We start from the raw sequence: 23,631 nt of genomic DNA on the forward strand, positions 1-23,631 counted from the left end.
CAGAACAGGCTTGTTTGTCTGTGTACTTTGGCCGTTAGATCTCAACTAAAAAAAAGCTGTTAGAGTTTTAGATTTGTTTTATATCCATACAGGAAATGGAAGAATTTGTACTGTAATCTTTGCTTCACAGGAGATGACATTCAGTAATAGGGCTACCAACACTTCCAACTGTGGCATAGCAGTACCTGGAGAAAACTTTACCTTTCCCTTTGGTGTTACCAGAATCTGCCCATAGTTCACCTCAGCGTGTTTTTCCTAATCCTGGCTTTATTTAGCCTCCTAGCTGGCTTCTACATTGTTGCAGGGTAGTCAGGTAAAGCAGGCACGCTGCTCTTCCTTTGAACTGACACAGTGCAAAGGGAAGGTCAGGAGTGACGGTCCCTTCCCTGCATACTTCAGCAGGAATTCATTACTTCTGGCTACCATTGGGAAGATAATCTGTAATTATTTCTGTGGAAAACCTTTGACAAGTTTAGCACATAACAAAGTTACTTTGCAATAACATTTTCAGAGATACTTGAAAGTGCTCAGATTACTAATGCTGCAAATAAAGTTGCTTTTATTAAGAAGGAGTGAAGTTTGATTTGTATTGAGTCCAAATGCCATTTAACAACCAGCACAAGCTAGAATTCCGAGGGAAAAGGAATGCAAATTATTAGCATCCACTTCCTCTGTGTGAGGTAGTCAGTGTAAAAAGTTTCAGCAAATTAATGACATCAAGTTTATATGCAAATGCTGGAAATAAGAGGACACGGTTACTTAAACAATATAACTACCCTAATCTTTTTTATTACTTTCTTCACCCACATACGACATTAGAAGTGCTCACATAGGCTTTATCCCAATGTGAAGGCTCCTGTCATTCAGTTAGAAAATAATTGGAACCTATGACCAATATTTTATTATGTGTTGAAACCAAGCAGATAATAATTTCTAACTCAGGTTTTACAAAAGGTTGCAATTTGATGCATCTGCCCTACACCTAAGTGGATTAAGAAGGTTATAAACAACAGCATTCAGGAGGGGCAGGACAGTACATGCAAGAAGTTTTTGGAAATACGCAAAATACTCTCTTCATCTCCTGTCTTGTGTCAGGTGGTGACATTTCTGGTGGGACCACTGTACTTCTGTTAACCTGAAATAACCTTCATGCTTCTCACACTTGATCTTTATAGATCTAGGTGTTTTCACCTTCCTCTAACTTAAGTAAAAATTGAGTGTTCAGCCCTTCTGGTGGGGGCTTAGAGCTTTGCAGGACCCCGGCTCCTACCACTCAGTGAGGGGGGAAGGCAATTCCTTGCCACCAGTCCCACCTGCATGAGGCAGGATGCAGCGTGACATTTGTTAATCCATAATACTCTGCCTGAACGTTGCATAGCAAAAAATGAAACCCTCTCTGTTGCTGCAAATATTTGCTGTTGCAAACTGTTGCCGCACATGCGACTGGGAGGGTTGCCTGGTTTGCTGCTGATCTGTATAGTGGGTGATAACTTTGGACAACATCCAAATCATACATTAGTATTAATTTAAACCAATGTAAGTTAATGCAGAATAAACAGTAATCAGCAGCTAACTCAACAACTGTAGTAAGCTGTCCACTCCAGCCATAGGATTTTTTGTTCGAAGATGCTTGATAGACGCTTCATGTTACATCTTATTTAAGAGATAGGGAACAAAACCAGTGCTGAGTTATGCTTATGCTAAGGAAAAAAAAAAAAAATACTGGAAAGTTACAGGCTTGAAAGTGCTGGAAAAATATGTAAGCAAGGCTCTTTCTTTAGTAGCTGATTAATATTTTTTATAAGAGAAAAGGAGAGGCTGTCACTGGAAAAGATGAAAATTCTGACTACTAATTCTAGCTTGAAATAAGCAGAACCATCTACTAGTATGGTATTTTTTATGAAACTGTAACTAAAGGATGTTAATAAGGATGTTTATATAACCTGTACACTGGCTGCATTCACTTATTTTTGTTAATTCAATGTACTTTGTATTCTGTGCCCCATTTATTATACTCTGTGTTGTATTTGCTACGACTGCCAGGGGAGGGTTACGATAAAGTCAGAGGCAATGAAGATGGGTGCTCATCTAACAGGTGCTCCACTCCCTTTGTTCTTTGTATACACATATTCAAATCACATAAGGCAGGGGACAGGATAGGGCCTGTTAACTCATTGCTGATTTCCCTAGCAAATAAACGAGCAGCTGCAGGTCCAACCCCTGGCTTAGCACTGCTGAGAAGGTGGCATTTGTCTGGGACAGGATGCTTTCATGGAGCCCTTTAGCCAATTTCTTTTGGGACTTACAATGCAAACTGTATTTTCTGCTTGTAGGTAAGAAACATTATGAAATATATTTGATTGTCATTGTGAAAATGCAAATTGTTTTTTTTAAATTTATCTTTATAAATTTCAAGATATTTCTGTTGTATAGTCAGATGTTTCATATCAAGAAAGTAGCCTAAAAGCTTTTAAGTAGATAGTGTCACCTCAGTTTATGTGTGGAGCTATAAAGTTTTAGCAGCTGACAAAGATGAATGCTATACATAATCTGGTTATAAAACATGGGCATAGATGGCATACATATTGTCACATTTTACTGAGTAATATATACATTGTGTGTTCTTGTAAGGCTGGGCAGGTTCTGAACCAAAGTTTACATAGAAACAGTTACACATCTCTTTAAAAATGTATTATGTTGAGACAGTGCCGATAACATTATTTTCCACTTCATTGGGATGCCTTATAGTTAATATAGAACATTTATAGTTAACATTTAAAGGTACTTTGGATGATACTAAATGAAGCTTTCAATCAACTGAAGAATGTCTTCCCATTAATAGCACATTTGTTTGGTATCTGGGTGCAGTTTTCCTAAGTTATGTATTTGTTATTCTTGCGGCTGATAAAGTGTAGGTTTTTGACAGGAATGTCCTGTGATCAAATGTTAGATAAACATATTTATACAAACTATTGTAATTGACTTTTTCTATATTTAATTGTTTCTGTGAAGTAGTGCATCCTCTATACATTCATGTGTAAGGACAATTTTTCTTTTACCTTCTTTGTGAACTTCATATACAGTCACCTAGTTTCCTTGATTTTGAGCTAAATACTTCATCACGAGTTTAGGTTTCATAATAATTGCAGGTTTATATAAAAATTATTGGATTACTTTAAAAATTAAACCCCCAGGTGGTAAAAAACACAGTGAATATGCACTTTATCTACATTAACACTTTATTGGACATTTGTTATTAAAATCCTACAAGAGATGCTACTGTAGAAGCAGAATGCTTTAGAGTACATGTTTGTTCACCAGGAATTCTCGTTGTATACCCTTACTCAGATGTGCATGTTTCTTAGTATGGGAAATGTGCAGCTTGTACTTTATATCATGACAACAATCAATGCTTTGGAGGCATGACACAAGCCCACCAAAGACATTGATCTCAGAAGCTAAAATTAGGTGCAATAACAAAACTCAGTGGAACATTTTCTTGGACAAAAATCCCAAACTGGGTAAGAGCATGCCTCAGTCTTACCTAGTATAAATAGGGGTATTTAAACTGCAGACTCCCTGGTCCATAATGTCTGGGTTTTTTTGCATAAATTAATATACTTGCAAAAATTGTAAAAACTATTGTCACTGATCTAGAACATTTTACACCAAGTTTGGGGTTTTGGAAGAGCTGAAGAGCTGAGTGAACACTGGTGAAAAGCAGTTGAGAAGCCAAATTCACTTTGACAAGGAGATCTTGTTAAATTAATGATAAAACCTTGCTATGCAGGTTTCAGTTTATGCCATAAACTCAAAAGTTATGTCATAGTTTCTTATTTAAACTAAAGCTGCAGCCATTGTTTTATGTCAACAACAACTGTTTTGCTTACCAGTACTGGTGATAGCAAAGTAAAATGGAAGCAAAGAAAAGATCACTGAGCTCCAAATGGAGGTCATTTTGGTGCAGCCTTTAATGGTCATTATACAAAAACTAGTTTTCAGAATTCTGTTGTCTTGGAAAAATGTATATTATATTTGGAAAGCTATAGATGTAGGCTTAAATTATATTTAATTTGTGCCTGATGAGAATGAAGTAAGAGTTTGGCATATTGGCTTGATTTCACCATTAAAATTAAAGATTAGTCCCAACAGTCTTCAGTTTTAATTAAAAATCAAAATTAGGGAAGAAGAGAATCATAGAACCAAGGTTTAGGTTGAAAAGACCCTTAAGATCATCAAGTCCACTCAGCACTGCCAAGTCCACCACTATACCGTGTCCCTAAGTGCCACATCTACACATCTTTTAAATACCTCCACAGGTAGTAACTCCACAGGTAGTAACTCCACCACTTCCCCGGGCACCTTCACTTTTAGTGAAGAAGATAACCCTTTCAGTGAAGAATAACCCTTCTGATGAAGAACATTCCAGACTGCAAAAGATTTGATCTCTGTGAAAGCAAGAGATCTTCTGTAAAACCCTTGCCTTTGACAGAGCACCATTATCTAATAATTTCTTCAAGCCTCAGTCTGCTTTGCCCCTCACTCTGCATGTCATGGAGGATCTCCTGCATGCTGATGGCACCCTACGAAATCACCCCAGCAGACCCAGATAAAGCGATAAAAACTTCAGTCGCCCAAAGCCACTCCTGAACAGACTCCAGAGGAAAGAATTAGTTCTGCCCTCACCACCTCTGGTCTTTGCTGAAAGCATTTCCTTAACTGCAGAACAAAGTCTCTTTCCAAGCTGTTACATGGAGCCACTTTTCCCCATGAATCATATGGAACAAAGTTAATTACAGTTTTTAACTGAGAAGAAATCAAGTTTACAGTTCTCTTTATCTTACTTTATGATGGTGGTACCTTCTATACTGGTAGTACCAGTAATCCTACTGCTTGCTATTCCTGCTCTGTTTTTGCTAATTTTCTGCACAAACAGATCTGTGAGAAATATTTGTTATACATATTTTATGATTATACTGCAGCTGTTACTGGCTTCTTGTTCTACAGCACAATTGCTTACTGACAGCTAAATAAACCCCAAAATTGAGCAATGTCATGCAGAAAGAATAGGGATACGGACAGATTTTTTAACCAGTCATTTACAAATCTTTGTGACAGTTTCTCATTTGAGTTTTCCAGGGTTTCCATTTGTGGTTTGGGTTTGCTTATTTGTTTGTTCTTTCATTCTTATGCAGGTATTTGTTCAGCCTTAAAGTTGACAGTTCCATCTCATACCGTCCATGGTATTGAGGGGCAACCACTCCATCTTACTGTTGACTACAATTTCAATGCTACAGCTTCTGAAATACAGATAATTTGGCTTTTTGAGGGACCCCAAAGTAATCCAAAATACTTGCTTGGCTCTGTAAATCAAACAGTAGTGCCAGACTTGGAATTCCAGCACAAGTTTACTCTCATACCACCGAATGCATCTTTGATGATCCATCCATTGCGTATCACTGATGAGGGCAATTATATTGTAAAAGTCAATGTCCGTGGAAATGGGACAATAACTGCCAGTCAAAAGATTCAAGTAGCTGTTGATGGTAAGTTAGTAAAATGTAGTATCTTCATTTTGAAAATAAAATAGCAATAGTTTTAAAGTTCTGTTTCTTAGTATCCAGTTACAATACTGGATAATTTGATGCAACCATACATTAATAAATACTAACAATTATGTTGTCGTCTAGTGCTGCTGGAGGGAATGCTAAAATATGTCAACTTTAAACAAAATTAATGTATTGACTAATGTCTCTGGGTCATATGTAAAAAATTAAAGAGGTAGAGAAACCATCAATGTGAAATTAGAGAAACTTATAAAAAATAAGGTTTCATAAGGCTCTGCTGTGCTCCCAATCATGAGGGAAAAAAAAAAGCAGGGGGAGGAATAAAAAAGAATGATCTAAAAGAATGTCAGGAGGCTACTGTAGTTTATGGATTATACAGAGGGAGCCCTGAAACTGTTGGGCTTGGAATAATGAAAAGAATTGCATGGTGTCATGCCAAAGTTGTAGCTGTCATTTAACTCCCATACCCATCCCAGTTTGCAGTCATCCTCACATCTGGACTGACAGTGTATTTCAGCAGTGCCCAGTGTCAGCAAAGCTGTGGGCAGCCACAGTGAGCTGTGGGCAGTCATGCTTTGCACTCTTTTCATTTCTGTGGCCTCAGGGATTTGCTTATGAGGTAGGAGCTAGAGGTCACTATACACCTGACTGCAGCCCTTGTCCTCGTACCAGTATATACAGTCTAGCTTTATATTTATATATAATATTATATAAATTTATAATATTTATAATATTTATATTCCAGAACAATTCTTACAGTTACCAGCTGAGAATTCAGCCTTCTTTTTTAACCACATTTAATAAATAAAATTTGAAATGCAAGTACTTTCTGGGGAGAATGTTGACTGCTATTTATATCATCTTGACAAGGAAAACTGTAATATACTGGCTTGTCACTTTTACAACTCTGTATCACTTTATTTTACAGTTCCTGTCACAAAGCCAATTGTACATACTGAACCATCTTCAGGAGTAGTGGAGTATGTAGGGAATATTACCTTAAAATGTACCATGGCTAAAGGTACAAGGGTAGTTTACCAGTGGATGAAAAATGGGAAGCCTCTCCATGCTGGCCCTAATTACACCTTTTCATCGAACAATGCTACACTTCTAATTGTTCCTGTTGTAAAAGAAGACATTGGGAATTACAGCTGTCTGGTATCTAACCCTGTCAGTGCAATGGAAAGTGAGATAATTGCACCCACCATATATTGTGAGTATATGAAATATTCATAATTACCTTTGCATAAATGATCTGGCTGGAAAGAGTGCCTCTAACTGTGGAAACAGGAAGAAAACAGTTGAGTCAACATTATATGTGAGCTTATATTCGAATTAAGCTTGTTTGTAACAGCTTTAATTGTTACATAGTTGTGAAGAAAGTCTGAACTGCAGAATTCAAACAGGAACTTCAAGAATTCCACAGTACAGATATCTTCAGATTTGGAGGACATGTGACTCAAAGGAAAAAAAAATAATCATCAGATGGGTATACATGGAAATATTGTTTAAAATGGAGACAGGAAAGAATGTCAAAAAGCTAAGTACAGGAATTACCAGGCTGAAGGACTGGTATTAATGGTTTTCCTCAAGATCATTTTGAGTCCAGCCTTTTTTAATACCTCATTAATGACATCAGCATAAAGATTGGGAGTATCTCAATGAAGGTCACCTGTGACATTAAACTAGGAGGACTGAATGACTCTGTAATAGGACTGGTATGAAATTTTTTAGTAAAAATAAATGGGCATCCACATTTAGAGAATAAAAAACATGAACTTCTGCTGGTAAGATGGAGATATGTTAGGAAATAACTGAGGTAGTAAACCTGGGTGATCGAGCTGTCACAAGGTGTCTGTTAAGTGATAGTGTGATTAAGGTATGAGAAAGACATAGGTAACTTTAGGGCGTGTTGGCAAGATACTTCCAACAAGGAAATGGCATGCAGAAGATGAGGCCACATGTAGAATACTGCGTGCAGTCCCTGCACATCCCAGAGCACAGATTTCAAACTGGAAAGAAACAGCACAGAAAGGAATCGAGAAGAGACCTGTAGAACTCAGTCTGGTTTAGCAAAATCAGAGCCTAAAGGAGTATTTGCTCTCCACATCAAATGGGAAACATGAGGGAGCAAGAAGAGTTGCATAAAGGCCAATGTTGGCAGAAGAGTAAGCCATAAGCTAGCCATATATTTTGACAGGAAATGAAAGCACCTGATAAACTGTGAATGTAGATTGAGTTAATGAATTAAATGAGTTGGAGAAAACAGAAGATTGGCTTAATCAGCATTCAACAATAATACTTTAATCTTAAAGAGGGCACCCTCATTTTCTTCCTTACCCCTCCTGTAACATCAGCTCTCAGTGCCTCCAAGATTTGCAAATAGCACATGCTATGTACATGACCTTACCACAATCTAATCCTCAGAAGTCAAACTGGCCTTCTCAGAGGAGAGCTGGAATCAGACAAGTCAGACCTACTTTGCCACCAGCCCTGTTCAGACATAACCAGTTTACCCAATGGCACAGTGTGGATGGAACAGTGCAAGGGCTAGAACAGGATTCCTGTCCAGCCAAGGGCTGGGGCTCACTCCTGCTTTTGCCAGGTCCTGGCAGCTGGCAGCTCATAGGGAGACCATGCCTTAGATGTGTGACTGCACCACTAGCATACTCAGAATCTACACCTCTTACTATGTCATATTTTCCTCCTTCCCCTTTCATCTCTGATTATACATCTGCTACTTATTTTTAATTACAACTTGTAAGAATTGGGTAAGGGGGTGTCTTGCATTTGAAGTGTGTGTATGGGTCTCTACACCGCAGCAGGAGAAGAGAAAAAACTGCCTAAATTAGCAAAGGCTAACAAGGATATTTATAGACAAGAGCTTATCCCTTAGGTGCAGCTTATATAACTGACGGCAATGCAGACATGAAGGTGAATAAGCTGCTGCAGAGAGTCATGAACAGGGCAGATGTGAACTGAGCTTCCATCACATTAGACAGAAGAATCATGAAAAATGCTCTACAAGGAAATTACCGGCACTGATGGAGCTTTAACTTTTCATTACTGCAGTAATAAAAGAAAAAAAAAAAAAAAAAAAAAAAAGCAAAACATTAAGTTAGCAGGGTTTTAAATGCCTGCTTTTGTAGTCACAATCTCAGCTCACTTAGGTGCTGAAAGTGCTAAGAATGAAAGCTGCATGTCTATGAATGCCCTGGCTCTACTGCTTTTCTCACTTTATTGAACTATGACTGGGCCTTGTACACCTCTCTCTTCAAAGAATACCTGCACAAAACTCGGGGACACTCTGTCCAGCACAACCTGGCAGCCTTCTTACAATGCAACTAAATCAGGTCAGGCTAGAAAAATATCTCCCGCTCTCGCTACCTTTCAGACTGCTCCTTTTGTTTGTGGCACAGCCTGTTCAACATCCACATTTCAGTCCTGTTCCACACAGGACTGGCCCCACAGATGGCTGTCTGGGACACTTGCTCTGACAAAGTACGTGCCCTTCATCTGCGGTTCCCGTACTGCTTCCTCCCTTCTCCCTCACTCAAGTGAATGCATTTTCTGGAAAATTTGAAAAATCTGTCCAAGATCTAAACTCAAAACCTATTTTTGAGCCATTGTTTAGCAGAACTTTGAAATCTAAAAGTTACTTCAGTGTCCACATTTCTGGAACCTTTTGCTGTTTGAATTATTGTGATATCCAGCTCAGAAAGTCTGTGTATGTGCCAAAATCTTTGAGGCTCAGATTTTCTCCACATGCGGAAATATCATTAAAAGTATTTGCATTTTCAGAATATCCTTTTTATTTCATCAGAACTGAGGATTTTCTTTGTGCATAATTTAAAATTTGGAAAAAAAAAATTTAGAGAAAACAATGCACTGCTGAAAGACTGCAACTCTTGCGCTACTGTCCATATCCAAGCTGGTGATGGGAGTTGGAGTCTTACTTCCTGAGCTATACGAGGTCATGTAAGACAGTGCAACCTCTCCCTGAGGGGTAGTTTGTCTCCCAGCTCCCAGTTGTCAATAATGACCTAGAGCAGGCCCCGGGATCTCTATGTACCATATGTCATTGCTGCGGGGGAGTTACTGGAGGTGATAAAAAAAAGGTCAACCACAGTAAATACCTGCCATCTGCTTGGAAACAGTAACAGCCTCGTGGCAATAGAAGCAATTGGAAATATTCCCACAGAGCAGTAAATTGTTACTCAGAACAGATGATTTATTATTTTACAAGTCATTTAGTTAACTGGCTTTACTGAGACAAGAGGCAGCTTTCTGTTGAGAATGATACCAGAAAGGAGAAGTAGAACTAAGGGATCCATGAAGGCTGTCACTGTGTTTTGACTGAGACTCAAAAGTGCTTTGTTCTTCGTTTCACATTAATATTATTCTGCTTCCCCTCTAGCTGTGGTGATAATGCACCCAAGAACATGACTATTAAATTAGCGTGACCCAGAAACAAATTATTGTCATGGAGGCTGCATCAGAAACTGTTGCACTGTGCTGATGGAGTTGAATTTAGCAGACTAAGTGGGATTTCCTTCCTTGGGACTTCTCAGAGATAGAATATATTCAGTCCTAGAGAGGAAATGGTTAATTACCTGCCTTTTAGAATTATCCTTGAAGCCATGTATGTCCCTCAGCTACCCAGCAGTCAGGGATCCCAATGTATGTGATGCCCAGGAGAGGCAAAAGATAGATCCAGGCGAAGCAGAAGGTTTACCCAATGCTTGTGTTGATTTCCTCAAGGAATGCCACTTTTCAGACTTTGCTAAGATTTAACTATTTCTTAAGAAAACTCTTGTTTTGTTTGTTTGTTTGTTTCAAATGTACTTTCCCAGCCAGTGTGCCTCAGTGTTTTTAGAATGATTTATTTCAATTTGGAGCTTTCACACGAAGTGTAGTTATGGTGTTAAGTGTTATCTGTACTACACTGTTACGATACTGATAAAAAAGCAGAAGTTAGTTCTGATTCTTTTGCAAGCTGGGGCAAATTTCCCCTATAGTGAGAGGGCACAGAGACCAGTCAGCTATTCTTACCATTAATCTCTCTTCACTTATATCAAGGGTTGTATTATCAGTGAGAAAAAAAAAAAAGCTAATTCTTCTAAGAAAGAAAAGTTGGATATGAGGAACCACTGAATTACTCTGAAAAGAAAAAAAAAACATGTTTCTGCCTATAAATAGTGCATGAGAGGTTTTACTTTCAGTTATGAAATAGTCGAAGTTCAGTACATCCCTCTCCTTTCCCATCTGAAAAAAAGGAAGTAAATACCTGTGACAGGCAAGCTCCTGAGAGAAGCTGGTGTTCTAGAGGGGCTCCTGTCCCCTGAAACATGCAGCTGAGTGAGGTCTGCCAAGCCAAAGTAGTGGTGATAGGTCTGCAGTTCCCAGAAATGCTCATTACAGGGTCAGCTGGCTCTTGGATACAGTAAAGCAAATAACTCAGGAACTGCAGAGCCTATGAAGTAGGAGCCCAGATGCCTCAGTTCTTCAGAATGGCCCCCACAGTGTAGGTGGGAGCAGCAGTAATTCATGCTGAAGTGACTCCGTACTGCATTTCCCAAGTAAATATTATGTATGATGTTAGGCCTTCCTTAAAATGAGACTGCATAAAGCTTACAGCTAAGAAGTAAGTAGAGAAAATAAAAAAGTTTGACAAGTTTAGGTTGTGAAATGTGGATATTTGGCTAAAGGTGGACTAAACTGAGGTCATGGTGTGATAGTCTGCATTGTCTTGTCTAAGCCTTCACAAAAAAGTCCCAAAGGCACACACAAAGCGCCTGTTTTGTGCTGCATGCTGTTTGCCTATGTGTTCCTGAAGAATAAATCAGTCTCATAAAAATAAGACAGGCAATAAATAGAAGTGTGCATGTTAAGAGGAAGGTCTAACATCAGCCTGAATTTCCTGATGAAAAACAGCCTGAAATGTTACAGTGCCACTTCATGTCGGAGGGAATTTCCCATCCCAACTCAGCTACATTATCTTAATGCTTCCAGACAACTGTAGGAAGGTGGAAATATTACCTGATTGAACTGTGTACCATGGACATAATACTGACTTACCTTTTTGAAATGCCATTCTGTGTGAGGCATTTGTCAGCCCCTTCACTGAACTTCAGGGATCCTACCAAAAGGATGTTCTGCATGTTTTCTTCTTTTGGCTTCTGTCATTATTAGGTCTGTGCTTTTTTAATTATGCATGTAAGCCCTTAGGGAATAAGCAACATTAAAATTATTAGTTTTTTTGACTGGAAAAGGCAATTTAATAAGGCACATTTTGATTATTATATTTGCTACATTAATTTCTATAATCAAATTCTTGTAAAAATAGATTTTAACATGTAAAGATATAAAATCTCCGTGATCTGAAATGACCTAGATGTTGAAAATAGTACAAGGCTACTAAAGTGGGCAGGAAGTTTTAAGTTTGTTTTAGCAGGCATTCATAGAAAACTTTTTCTGAAGTTATCTAAGGCCCACCGCAATCTAGGATACCTGCAGGATAGTTGCCCAAATAGTTATTATACTGCAAAGTATTACAGTGAATATTTATATATTTCAAGGCTAATTTGTTCACTTAAATGTGCAGAGTAATTACTTATACCAATAAGTTTGGCATTTAAATAGAAAGGGTCAAATATGCCCCTGAAGAATACCTGCTCCTTTACTCCACAGCTTTTCAAACTGTTTTCAGATTTTGTTCTTTTTATCATACTGAACAATGCATAGACCTGTGCTTTTTCCCTAAACAGTGATTAGATCAGTATTCAGTGGGTGTAGTCTGACATAAACCTAGTACAGATCAAGTTCTTGAACTGAAAGCCTTTTAATTGAAATGCTTGAATCCAATGCCAGACATTCTAAAGGCCAGCCTAATTTAAAAAGTCTAAGTTTAGGTATATGCTTTTATTTAAAGTTAAATTATATGCTTTTATTTTATTTTTTTCCACTGTGTTTTCTTTATTTATGTTTTTTTTTCTTTCCTTTTTCAATGCAGATGGACCTTATGGACTTAGGGTTAAATCAGATAAAGGTCTGAATATAGGGGCAGTGTTTACAGTGGACATGGGAGAAGTTATACTGTTCGACTGCTCAGCAGATTCAAACCCACCAAATACTTACTCATGGATTCAAAGGGCTGACAATACCACTCATGTCATCAAATACGGGCCCCACCTGGAAGTTGTATCCGATAAAGTGGCCCAGAAGACAATAGATTACATGTGCCGCGCTTTCAACAATGTGACTGGAAAACGAGATGAAACTCATTTCACAGTTGTTGTTACTTCTGTAGGTAAGAACATTAAATCATTGCTGCAACTATTAAGCCCAGAAAAAGGAAATAATTCTTAGAGAGAGAATATGTATCAGAAGTTAGGTCTTGCCAACAATGTAGCAAAGGGGATTTTGGCCTTTCAGTGGGATCTTGGTTTTCCTTACCATGTGACATGGCTTGGGACAAGACCCACCAAGATGCTGAAGCTTTATGGGAGTTTGACACTAAAATATATTTGGCCATTTGGAACTTTATCCCTTGAGCAGAAAAACTTTCTCGGTAGGCAAACCTTATCTGATCAAGTAACATGGCAGAATGGTATGTCTCTTACTCTCTTTCTTACTTTTTGCCTTTAAAAATGATGAAGATTAATGGAGAGGATGGTACGGAAATCTGCTGAATGCTGAGGTAAGCCTTCCCTCCCCAGGGCAGATTTAGTCCAAGGCTCGCAGTCCCACAGCTTTCAGGAGCTGTGAGCCCTGGGGCTCGCCAGTACACGGGATAGTTTCAGCATACATCACTGACTAAAATAACCAGGTGCAGACTCACCAGCAATGAAGGTCTTTAATATTTTACCAGTATGGTTCTGTATTACAAGAACCTTAGTTTTAGTGTATGATAACAATGCAGTAGTTTTATTACAATCTATTCATAAAAATTATTTCACTGTCGTATTTATGAATCTATGAATTGACTCCTAGGTTCCACTGAACGAACACCTTTATTTCTCATGAATTATAACATTAGTTCCTGTATCAGATCATGTTAAACAGCAACAGAGCAGTTTTACAGGAAGCCTCCAGAAGCGTACATCAAAGAACAAGATATGGAGGAAGTCGGCTACCTCTTGCTAATACAGATCAATACAAGTATTTTCAGATAAGGAATGTATGCTATTAATGTTCAATAAGATAGATAGACTATGTTGCCTTTTATAAAATTTAACAAAGCAATTTCACTTGTGCAGAACAAAGAGTTCAGCCATTTGTTAGTCAAGTAAACAAGGAGAGCAGATGTCCATCACTCAGGCTGACTTAATGGACTCATTACAAATCCATGGCTTTCTCTATGCTCGAAGGAAGATGAGTTACAGTTTTACATTGAGAAAACTGTACTTTAAAACTAAGCATTGTGGTTATTGGTGAAAGAAAATGCAAAGACTATGTGTATTATTCCAGAGCCCTTTTCCCTGTCCCCATAATCCTAGATATAGAGACTGGACTGTGCCTTTCAAAATACTGGAAACCCCATTGTCAGCAGCAACAGGAACTCTGGTATTTCAGAAGACCTTACACAGCTCCCCCACCTAAGGAACTGAAAGTCACTTATATCATGCTATAAACAGCAGCCTAATTAATGCTAAAAATCATCAGGAAATCCCATACCTTTGGGATGTGTCTGGTTTAAAATCCACATATTTAATCTTTGGTACAACAGGTGCACATGCAGCCAGCAAACTGCTGGTGAATTACACAGAGGTGTAGGTAGATGTGAGCAATGCTAGCTCTCTGCACAGAAGTTCATCCAAGTACTGGAAACATATCCAGCTAAATAATGCATATTTGAATTGATTAATAAAGCTGCTGCTGACAAATACACAACATTAATTTACCTGTATGGATTGTGACATGGCCTTTAATTACATGGTTTTCTGCATGATTCAGAGCTAAAGGAGGAAACTGAGAGGGCAGAAGAAAATATGTCTGGTGTTTCCTAACTTTTACATTGCTGTATTTGCAAATTCTACGCAAATGCTTTCCACGTGCTTTTGTATATGTAATTATATACATATGGTGCTTGTGTTCTGTCAGTAAATCCTGCTGGAAAACTGCTGCTAATGCATAACTATCTGAGCAGAGGAAAAAAATACTTTGGATATATTTAGATATGAATACAAATAAACATAATTTATTGACTTCTGATGGGATTTGATAAGTAACCAAACTGTCAGTGATCTGAAAATCTTTAGAAAAAACACAGTAGTTCAGTTATCCCCTGATACTCTACCGCTCCTACAGCTAGGAGGAGTTCTCTCCCATCTAGCACAAACTGCTCACGTAAGTGTCACCTAATTTTTTGGTAGTTCAGTTTCTCTATGCCTAAAATTAGAATATGCGTCTCCTTTTTGCGATGCTGCAATTTGTGAATTACATTTACTGACCTTCATTTAGCTCTACGTGCCAACCAGTTCTGGACTCATATGCGTATCATTGCTCTTCCAGTTCAGGAGATATGGTGGGAGGGAGGAAATATTACCAATTCACACAAACCCAAATTGTATATCTATTTTGTATCTCTGTGCAGGTTTACTAGGTTCAGATGAATTTCAAAAGGTGTATTTTTCAGTGTCATTGTACCACATTGTACAGAACAAGAGACTAAATACAGTACTCATCTGCTTTGTCACAGGATTGGAAAAGCTGGCCCAGAAGGGAAAATCTCTGTCATCTCTTGCAGTAATAACAGGAATTTCATTATTTTTGATCCTAGCTATGGCTTTTTTATTCATATGGAAAAGATACCAGCCACATAAAGGTATGTAAAAGTTAAGTACGCTCCAGCTCTTCTTTTGGACCATTAGGGCAAAAAGAATAATAGTTCTTTTTTTCTTCTTTTCAGTGATACAACAGAAGCTGCAGAGAAGGTAAAAAAATAAATAATTCTTATGTCAAGTCATTTCTATCAAGAGAATTGCAATTTTTTTTATATTAATTTTCTTTCCTTGGCTTATGACATCAAACTGAAAAACATGTTTATGTTTTCTAGGCCAGAGGCTGATTACAGAAAGGCGCATACATTTTCAGGTAATGCTAATAAAAGAAGCATGAGCGTAATCCATTCCTGCAGAAAAATGGCATCTCCACATAAAAAAGCAAGAAGCAAAGAAAAGGAAGTGTGTTTTTAACTTGGGTTGCATATTTCTGTGCTAGCTTACTTAAGATAAAACCAAAATGGCAACAGGTCATTGTGAGTTTAGTACATGCCTGGAGTTCACAGCAGCACATACTCTGTTTGTCTTGAAATCTAGCTGCTTATTCTGGTATTAGGATCACTTCTATTCCACTCTTCACACCAATATGAGGTCAATTAGTGTTACTATGGGATAGTGAGAGGTGATACAGCATGGGAGGATCACAATTCTAAATGTTCATGGCACCAACTGATATCAAAATTGTAAGATAAAAATATAACCATACAGTATATACATTTTAGCCTCTACCATGTTCAGTACTACATTTCTCTATGTTATCAGGACCCAGTGTGTTTTTTTCATTGCCTCTTTTCCCTCCACAATCCTTCCCACATGATCCTGCACAAGGAGGCTGGAGCCTGGCCATCCTTTCTAAGGGTAGCACTTTTACTCACATTGCTTCCTACCAAAGCATCAGAGCAGGCCATAAGCTGCTGCATACAAGAGGGTAGGGAAGTATACGAAGCTTAGGTACGTAAAAATTTCACTTGATCACAGAGGCTCCTTGACTCTAGCAAGTGGTATTGGAGGAGTAAATCTCAGCACCATCTTTAGTGTTGCAGCCTTTGTTGTGGAGTGATGCCCAAGAGACAGCTAAGAGTCTCAGATCTGGACAGTTGGAGGGTAGAGAAAGAGACTCCCACCCTCACTACAAGTTGTATCTGAAGTCCCAGATACAGTTTGTCAACTGGCTTAATAATGTAGCACCTATTAGTATCACATTCCCCTTTTTTTAGTCTCAGCATTATAAAAGATTCAGGTGGTACTGCCTCACTACGGTGCTGAGTTTATGGATTATGCCTATTTTCTGTGGGAAATACAAGTAAATCAGTCTGTTTAGCCTTCCAGCAAAGAGAGTTCCAACGGCTGTACCAAACTGTTACTGAGGTTACAGGAGGCTCCTCACTTGGCCCAAGGTGCCAAGCACTGTGCATGCTGCTGTGCAGCTGTCCTGAATCTATCCACGCCAGCTTTGGAGCTTGGCAGGGAAGTGGTTTAAAGCAGATCAAACACCTAATATTTGGATGTTTCAAAAATTAGGCCAAGTTGCTTTACCAGTCATGATTTTCCACGTTCATATTACACCTCAATACCTTTTTTCATGTTTGTTTGTTCTAACTTTAGGACATGAAAGTGCTTTGGATGATTTTGGAATATATGAATTTGTGGCTATTCCTGATCTTGCCAGTGGTTCTAGGGTAGGTGATTTTACATCATAAACTGATGGTTTCATTTCTCTTTCTTAAGGTGTACTAAATATCTGTACTAGAATCCTTCTGTCAGTTTGCTCTGTTGCTTTTTGCTGGTCTCTATTACACCGTATTCATGGCTGTTGTTTACCTAGTACTTACTCTTTCTTTACTGTGTTATTAGTTTAGTACTTGTATCAACATCATACAGTAAGGAACAAAAAAACCCTCTAAAGACAACAATCTCACTTCATCTACCCTATATTAAAAGAATATTAGTAGTATTGTGTAGATAGGAAGCACTGAACCACTTGTGTCACACAAGCAAATAAAATATTTTGATGCCATTTTCTCCCTTGACCATAATGTTGCTGCTCATGCAACATACAACTCTGGCAGTGGAGGAAAGCCTCAAGGGGGTATTTAAAGTTTTCACTTTAAAAACATGTGAACTAAAGCTTAGCTATTTTTCAGAAGAATTATTTTGTTAGCTTCATGTATTGTGGGGGAGGATTTAAGCACACAAATTTTGCTAGCAGAAGAATCCTGCTACATATGCTACTTCTCTGCATTGTGGCTTTGCTGACATTACTGTATAGCAGTTGGAGATCATTCTGATGTGGTGTGTAAAAGGACAAAGAAAAAATGAGAAACAGGGCCATAAAATTTAGCACTTTCCCTCTGCTAGAAAAAATTTCTGGCAATACAATCTTGGACCTTTGGAGCACATCCATATGGTCAGGTAAGGAAGAGGTCTTAAAATATGATCAGACAGGGTCACATTAGCAGTCTTACCTGTTTTGTTATTATGATTAGCTAGCATAATACATGATGTATTAGCAAAGATAGTCATAGATTAATAAACCCTTTGCTGGGGTTAGATGATTGAAATAGAAACTTCTAGGGCTGCAGTGCTATCATAAAGGTTAGTGGAGAGGACATACTTGTACAGCAGCAGAAATAAAAGGCTTCAAGAAAACAGAGGAGGTGGACTGTATCTGTAAAATTTGTGACCGTAGAAGGCCTACTGAGCATGGAGATCAGGCCCTAAATCATCACAGCCTTAAACACACTGTGATACCCCTTAGGCTGGTCATATCAAAAAGTCACATTATTACATAATCAGGCCATTAGTAGGTCAGGAGGGACAAAAAAGTAACAAGGACAACAGAATGGTTGCACAAGCAATTAAATCCAGTAAAATTGCAAGAAATGGGAGAAACTCCACTGATTTACATTGTTACTCAGATTTACAGCATTGCAGATAAAGTCAGCATTGATCCACTGATTCATTTCAGTTAGCAGAAAAAGGAAAAAAAATTAATAAGTGGAGATAATGAAGAACTGGAGGTTCATATTAACATAAGAACAGATTCGTATAGTTAACATACTGAACAATGACATTTCCATGTTACTTCATTTATGGAAATTCCTTTCATTTCCCTCTCTTTGACATGTTGGTGGGAGTTTCATGCTGAACCCTTTCCCTGGATATTTTCTCCTTTTTATTATCTGTTTTCTTGCTTCTCTCTGTTAAATGTTCCTTCCTTGACTTTTGGTACACTAATATGAAATACTCACTGTATTAAATGCAAGAGCTGCATCCTAAATCTAAGATCCTGATTGAATTTAAAACTATTGCTTGTGTTACTATAAACGTGATGACAACTTAATCAAAATGAAATGTAAACTGGCAGATGAACTGTTAAACCCATACGCAAGGCATTCATAGGCAAAAGTTAGAAAAAAAAGGCAGTTATGAGTTTAAATTCTGTTGATTCTTTTCCCATTTGTACTTACAGTAGGAATACTCTTTGCTACTTCTAGGTTTCAAGTCAAACTGTTCATGGCTCTGACTTTGTTCCAGGCCAGGATATGCTTAGTACAGTTTATGAAGTTATTCAGCATATTCCAGACCAGCTGAAACAAGACCGTCAACAGTAAGTTAGAGGCTCTGTGCATTTATGTGGTAGCTCAAAGAAAAATACTTTTGCAACCAGAACAATTTACATTTTGGTAGCTGGTGTTTGATTCCAGTGAGAGTAGAGTGAAGAAGGAAAACAGGTGTGAGCCACATCAATTCCTCCACTGTTTCCTATTCAATCCCTACTTTTTCCTTAATACTCCAGTCTGTTGTTTCATCATGTGTGAAAAAAAAAAAAAAAAAAGCTGAGATCTTCAGACAATTTCAAATGAAAATTCCCAAATGTTTTAAGAGGCTACAATATCACAGCACTGAGACATCAAGCACTTTCCACTGAGCAGGTTAAATCATCAATCAAAGCAGCTTAATCAGCAGTACAGCTTCCAGGCCTGCCAGCCATGTGCCAAGTAGAGTAAGAGGGCTTTTTTTGTAGTGCTGAAACTGGCCAGCTGATCAGTAACCATTGGTTGTTAAAATGGTCATTGAGATACTAATGGACAGTGCTCAGTCACCTGAGTGAGCGATGTCTTCATTTGTATCTTAACTAATGGTTTAGAGGAAAAGGATTCTTGTTCTGCAGTACCCTGCCTGGGAACTCCACAGAAGCACTTTTGCTGAGTTAAATACCAGAAAGACCACAGAACGTTGTGCTTATGCATTTAGTGTCTGGTAGTCCTGGTTTTGTTCAAATCACCTACTTCACAGCACTTGGCATAAGAAGAGTGAATACACTGTAAAGTTTCTGTAATTGCAGTACAGCTGCCATAAACCTGTTGTCAATATCGACAGCCTTTCTTACAAATCAAGAACAGCACACAAGACTATTTGGTAACAAGCCTTTTATATTACATTTTCCATGTTTTTATGATGTGTTCTCATTCTTTTGTGGTTGAAAACACACACTCTTACCAATATATTAATCAGTTGGCTGAATAATGATAATGTTTATGTGACTGCATTAGCATTCAGTATTTACACTATTAAAAACTTTGTGCAGGTTTCATCTTCAACTATGTGTCCAAATTATGTGTGCAAACATGCAACTATGCTTGTAAAAGCAAACTGATCAGTGAGAAAGCAATAATGAATTAGTAATGACATTTTTGCTCTGGAGTTCCTCACTTTGAAACTTAAGATGATTATTAAACCAGATGTAAAATACAGCATTCATAAAGTAAAACTTTTCTTATTCTTCTTCCTACATGTCTTCTTTCTCAACTTTCTCACAAGTACATTACGCCTTTAAAAAAGGAATAAATTCAAAGCAAAGGTAGCTTGAACTTTGTGACAGCTCGGATTTTGACTCAAACTTTGCAAAACATATTCTGTAGTTGGGAAGGACTCATTTGCATAAACCCATTTTGCTGCTTTTTTCATACATCAAGATGTTAAAAAAAGAAACGTAAGAACAAAATTTTCACTAATAAAATCTGCTAGACATGATAATGGGTAAACTTCTCAGATTAGAAAGACCACTTTCATGAATTTTCCAATTCCTGATGTGCTACAAAGGAGCACTCTAAGTAGTAAATAAATGCCAGCTAAGTCGATACTGATACTTGCAGCAGGATGCTTCAGCATTCCATATGAGGAAAAAACAAAACACCACAGAATTGAGAATTGAGCTGGGAAAGTAATTCCAAACTCCTATAGTGCAAAGTAATTATTGCTTATGGATGGATCCCACAGGCTTGGTATGCAGCCATCTGTACAGTAATCAGCAACATTCATGGGAAAACTTATAAAGAACTTGCCTGCACTCTGCTTATGGCAGGAATTTCTCTTTGTAAACACCAAAAGAATTGATATTATGGGCACCAAACAGGTTTGTTGGTAAAGCGATCACTTTACTCTTATTCACAGTGGTTCTAACTGGAACTGCTCTAGCGTCATAAATATGTTAGAATTAATGTGCAAAGAAAAGTAATAAAAACAGTTTCTTTCTCAGATTTAAGTCTGAGAATCTTCCAGATCCTCTCTTTGAATCTAATTTCTGCAGTGTTAGCTAATGGTCTCTCTCTTGCTGTTAGAAATCCCGGTGACAGTACCAGGAAATTCACAGACTAGAGAATGCCTGGCACTATGGAAATAGCTTTTCCTTTCAACTTTCCCTTATGTTTTTATCAACCTTTTTATCCATTCATCCACACATGCACATATGCCTCTGACACTCTGAATAATTACAACTTTTTAGATGTGGCCCAGCTTCTATAAAGTAAAAATACCGCTGGAAGCTATTTTAAACTCTCTTTGGTTTTGACAGACTAATACCCTAATTGCAGTAAAAAAAAAAATGAGCTGAGATGATAGCTGGATTTGCGCTTTTACATTTGCATGGTGATATGAGTCCCTGTTCACAAAAGTCTTTTGCAGATGTGCCTCCCCTGCTCTTCCAAATAATCAAAGGGAAAACACAACATCAGCTTTTAAAGAAACTGTTCTGCTCCATCTTTGGGCTCAACAGTCACAGAGTGTTACACGACTGTCACATACTCAACCATTTAATTAAACACACTCTTCTAAGCTGTTTTTTAATGCACATTTCTTCAGCTAAATATAAATCCAACGAGCAACTGGGCAACAAGCTCTTTCACATATGAAAGAAATCTGAAAATGGCCGTAAGAGTTAATGAGCAAGAAGTTTAGGCAGCTTTTATACGTAACCACTGACAGCTTACAACTCTTCTGTGAGCAGAAACTGCTTGTAACTTAGGTTTCATTTTCACATCATATGAAAATAAATTTACATCATCTCCCTCTCCTCACATATGTGCTGTTTCTCTCGGTTCAAGCATTAACCATTTCAGAAATTTCTGCTCTGCCAACTGCTGAAGAGCAATGAGGATGCAAACCTTTGCCAGGCATTTCAGCGCGGGCTTTGTAGTGCGTATTACACTGACTCAGCCTATCGTTACCCTATAGAAGGTGCTCCGGTACATTATCGCTGATAACATATGAGCAACTTGAAATATCTGTACTGAAAAAGCAGCAGCGTGGGGTGGGATATTAGCCATTATATTACTTATGGCTGAGACCCATCCTATCTTTTCAAGATGCGTAAGATCTCTAGTATGTGTAACAGCTCTAGTTCTTACACATACTAAAAATTCAGTCAAATGCCCCAAAACTGTCATTCAGGCTGAAAAACTACTTTTGTGTTTAGAACTGCTGGCTTGTTTATAGGTTTGCAATAGTGTTTTTTAAAGAAAAGAAAGACATCATTGTGGACAACTGATTTATATATATATAAATACATATATATGTGTTCTTTCCTAGACGTGTATGAAGATACAGGAACAGGAAATCAAAGCATCTGAAAATATGACTGTGACTTCTTTATTATATATTGAAACGAAATGCCAACAACTCCAAGAATGGCAAAGGCTTATGCCAGCTATTCTTCAAACAGCAGTTTCTCTTCAGACTGATAATCCCTTTCCTTTGGGTACTCCAAATTACCCATTTTTAATTTTTTCTTTGCTTGTTTCCTGTTAATGAATAGTTTATTGAAAAATATGGTGTTTTTCATTCCTTACATGTGTTTCCTTTTTGTGAATACAAAAGATAAAGAGACAATTTAAAAACTGCAGTATAAAACCTATTTGGTTCATTACAATAATGGGTGGGAGGCACAGTGAGGAATCAGGCCCAAGACACTTCCCATGCTTGTTTTATTTAAAAAATGGCAAAAATTGTGTATGGGTGTTTTTCACTGGGGTTGAGTTTTACAAGAGAAGGTCTCCATAGCTGGCAAGAAGGAATCATAATAAATGCAATATATCAGATTGCAAAATACATTTGGGATTTTAAATAGAGTAATTCTTTTAATTCATTTAATGTAACATTATCTTTCAATTTACAAACATAGAAACTGATCTGCCAGGCAGTTACAGTTTTAAAATGTACACTTGTATATTATTCAAATATAGTATGTTCTCATTAAATTGTTTCCTTTGCATTTAAACTGGTTTTCTATTTGCCATAAAAAAGCCTGTTAACTATTGACTAGAAGAGCCAGTAATATTTGAGTAAATTCTGCAAGCTGCAGAATGTTCAGGTTATTTATGCTTAAAAGTTGTAATTCCCCAGTGCAAATAAAACCAGTCTGACTCTGCTGAAAGTGTGCTACAAGTCCCTTCGTAAACAGAGGAATGCTCTTTCAGAAGCTTCTGTGGGCAGGTGTCTGAATCCTGTAGGAAAATTCACAATTATTTCACCAGGGTCAGCTATTGGGCAGTGTCAGCTGCAGCCTGGGAAAAAGGGAATTAGGAATTCAATCAGAATGACCTACAAGAGAAAGAAAAAAAAAAGGCTACTTCTGTAACAGCTAATTGTATAGAAAATCATTATAGAAAGCATACAGTGTGTCTACCCTTAAAGACAGGCTGTATGGGATTATTTAAAGCACTCTGTATTATGAAAAATAATTTACACTTATTTAAAGTATCTCCTTAATCCTTGTTTACTGAACATTCTTCCCTCCTCCTCCTTTCAACAACAAGGAGAAATACTAAAACAGGTTTCAGTGAATATTCTGATCTCATGCAAAAAAAAAAAAAAATGGGAAAAGTACAACTTCACTGTTGCACATGAGGAACAGTGGACTTGGCACTTCACAGTGGCAGCTGGTGCTGCCCAGATTTGAGAGAATTACTGAGGTGATCTCAAAGATAACGTACGCACCAGAT

At 37.8% G+C, this 23,631-nt stretch overlaps 1 protein-coding gene across 3 annotated transcripts; it reads left to right on the plus strand.

Annotated features, from left to right (window-relative positions):
- Positions 1 to 1,941: 1,941 nt before the first annotated feature.
- On the plus strand, positions 1,942 to 22,691 carry HEPACAM2 (HEPACAM family member 2). 3 transcript variants are annotated; one of them, XM_057432775.1, is made up of 10 exons: positions 1,942 to 2,333; positions 5,196 to 5,546; positions 6,496 to 6,780; positions 12,580 to 12,876; positions 15,268 to 15,393; positions 15,478 to 15,502; positions 15,625 to 15,662; positions 16,955 to 17,028; positions 18,847 to 18,959; positions 22,220 to 22,691. In XM_057432775.1, the coding sequence occupies exons 1-10, from the start codon at positions 2,264 to 2,266 to the stop codon at positions 22,227 to 22,229; spliced, it is 1,389 nt and encodes a 462-aa protein (XP_057288758.1). In that variant the 5' UTR covers positions 1,942 to 2,263; the 3' UTR covers positions 22,230 to 22,691. The 3 variants fall into 3 exon arrangements, 2 of the variants coding, with proteins under 2 accessions (XP_057288758.1, XP_057288759.1); XM_057432776.1 differs by lacking the exon at positions 22,220 to 22,691 and having other exon boundaries at positions 18,847 to 18,963; XR_008975292.1 differs by lacking the exons at positions 15,625 to 15,662; positions 22,220 to 22,691 and having other exon boundaries at positions 18,847 to 18,921.
- The last annotated feature ends 940 nt before the right edge of the window (positions 22,692 to 23,631 follow it).

The sequence above is a fragment of the Pezoporus wallicus genome, unplaced genomic scaffold (genome assembly GCF_028554395.1).
Source record: "Pezoporus wallicus isolate ANWC-B61680 ecotype Strahan unplaced genomic scaffold, APGP_CSIRO_Pwel_v1 scaffold_2584, whole genome shotgun sequence".
NCBI lineage: Eukaryota > Metazoa > Chordata > Aves > Psittaciformes > Psittacidae > Pezoporus > Pezoporus wallicus.

What these genes read in the sequence shown, in the direction of transcription:
- HEPACAM2 (XM_057432775.1), top strand. Translation starts at nt 2,264, where the DNA reads ATGCTTTCATGGAGCCCTTTAGCCAATTTCTTTTGGGACTTACAATGC. An exon ending in GATTCAAGTAGCTGTTGATG is followed by an intron (nt 5,547 to 6,495) that starts GTAAGTTAGTAA and finishes TTTATTTTACAG; the next exon opens with TTCCTGTCACAAAGCCAATT. An exon ending in AAAGGCGCATACATTTTCAG is followed by an intron (nt 15,663 to 16,954) that starts GTAATGCTAATA and finishes TTCTAACTTTAG; the next exon opens with GACATGAAAGTGCTTTGGAT.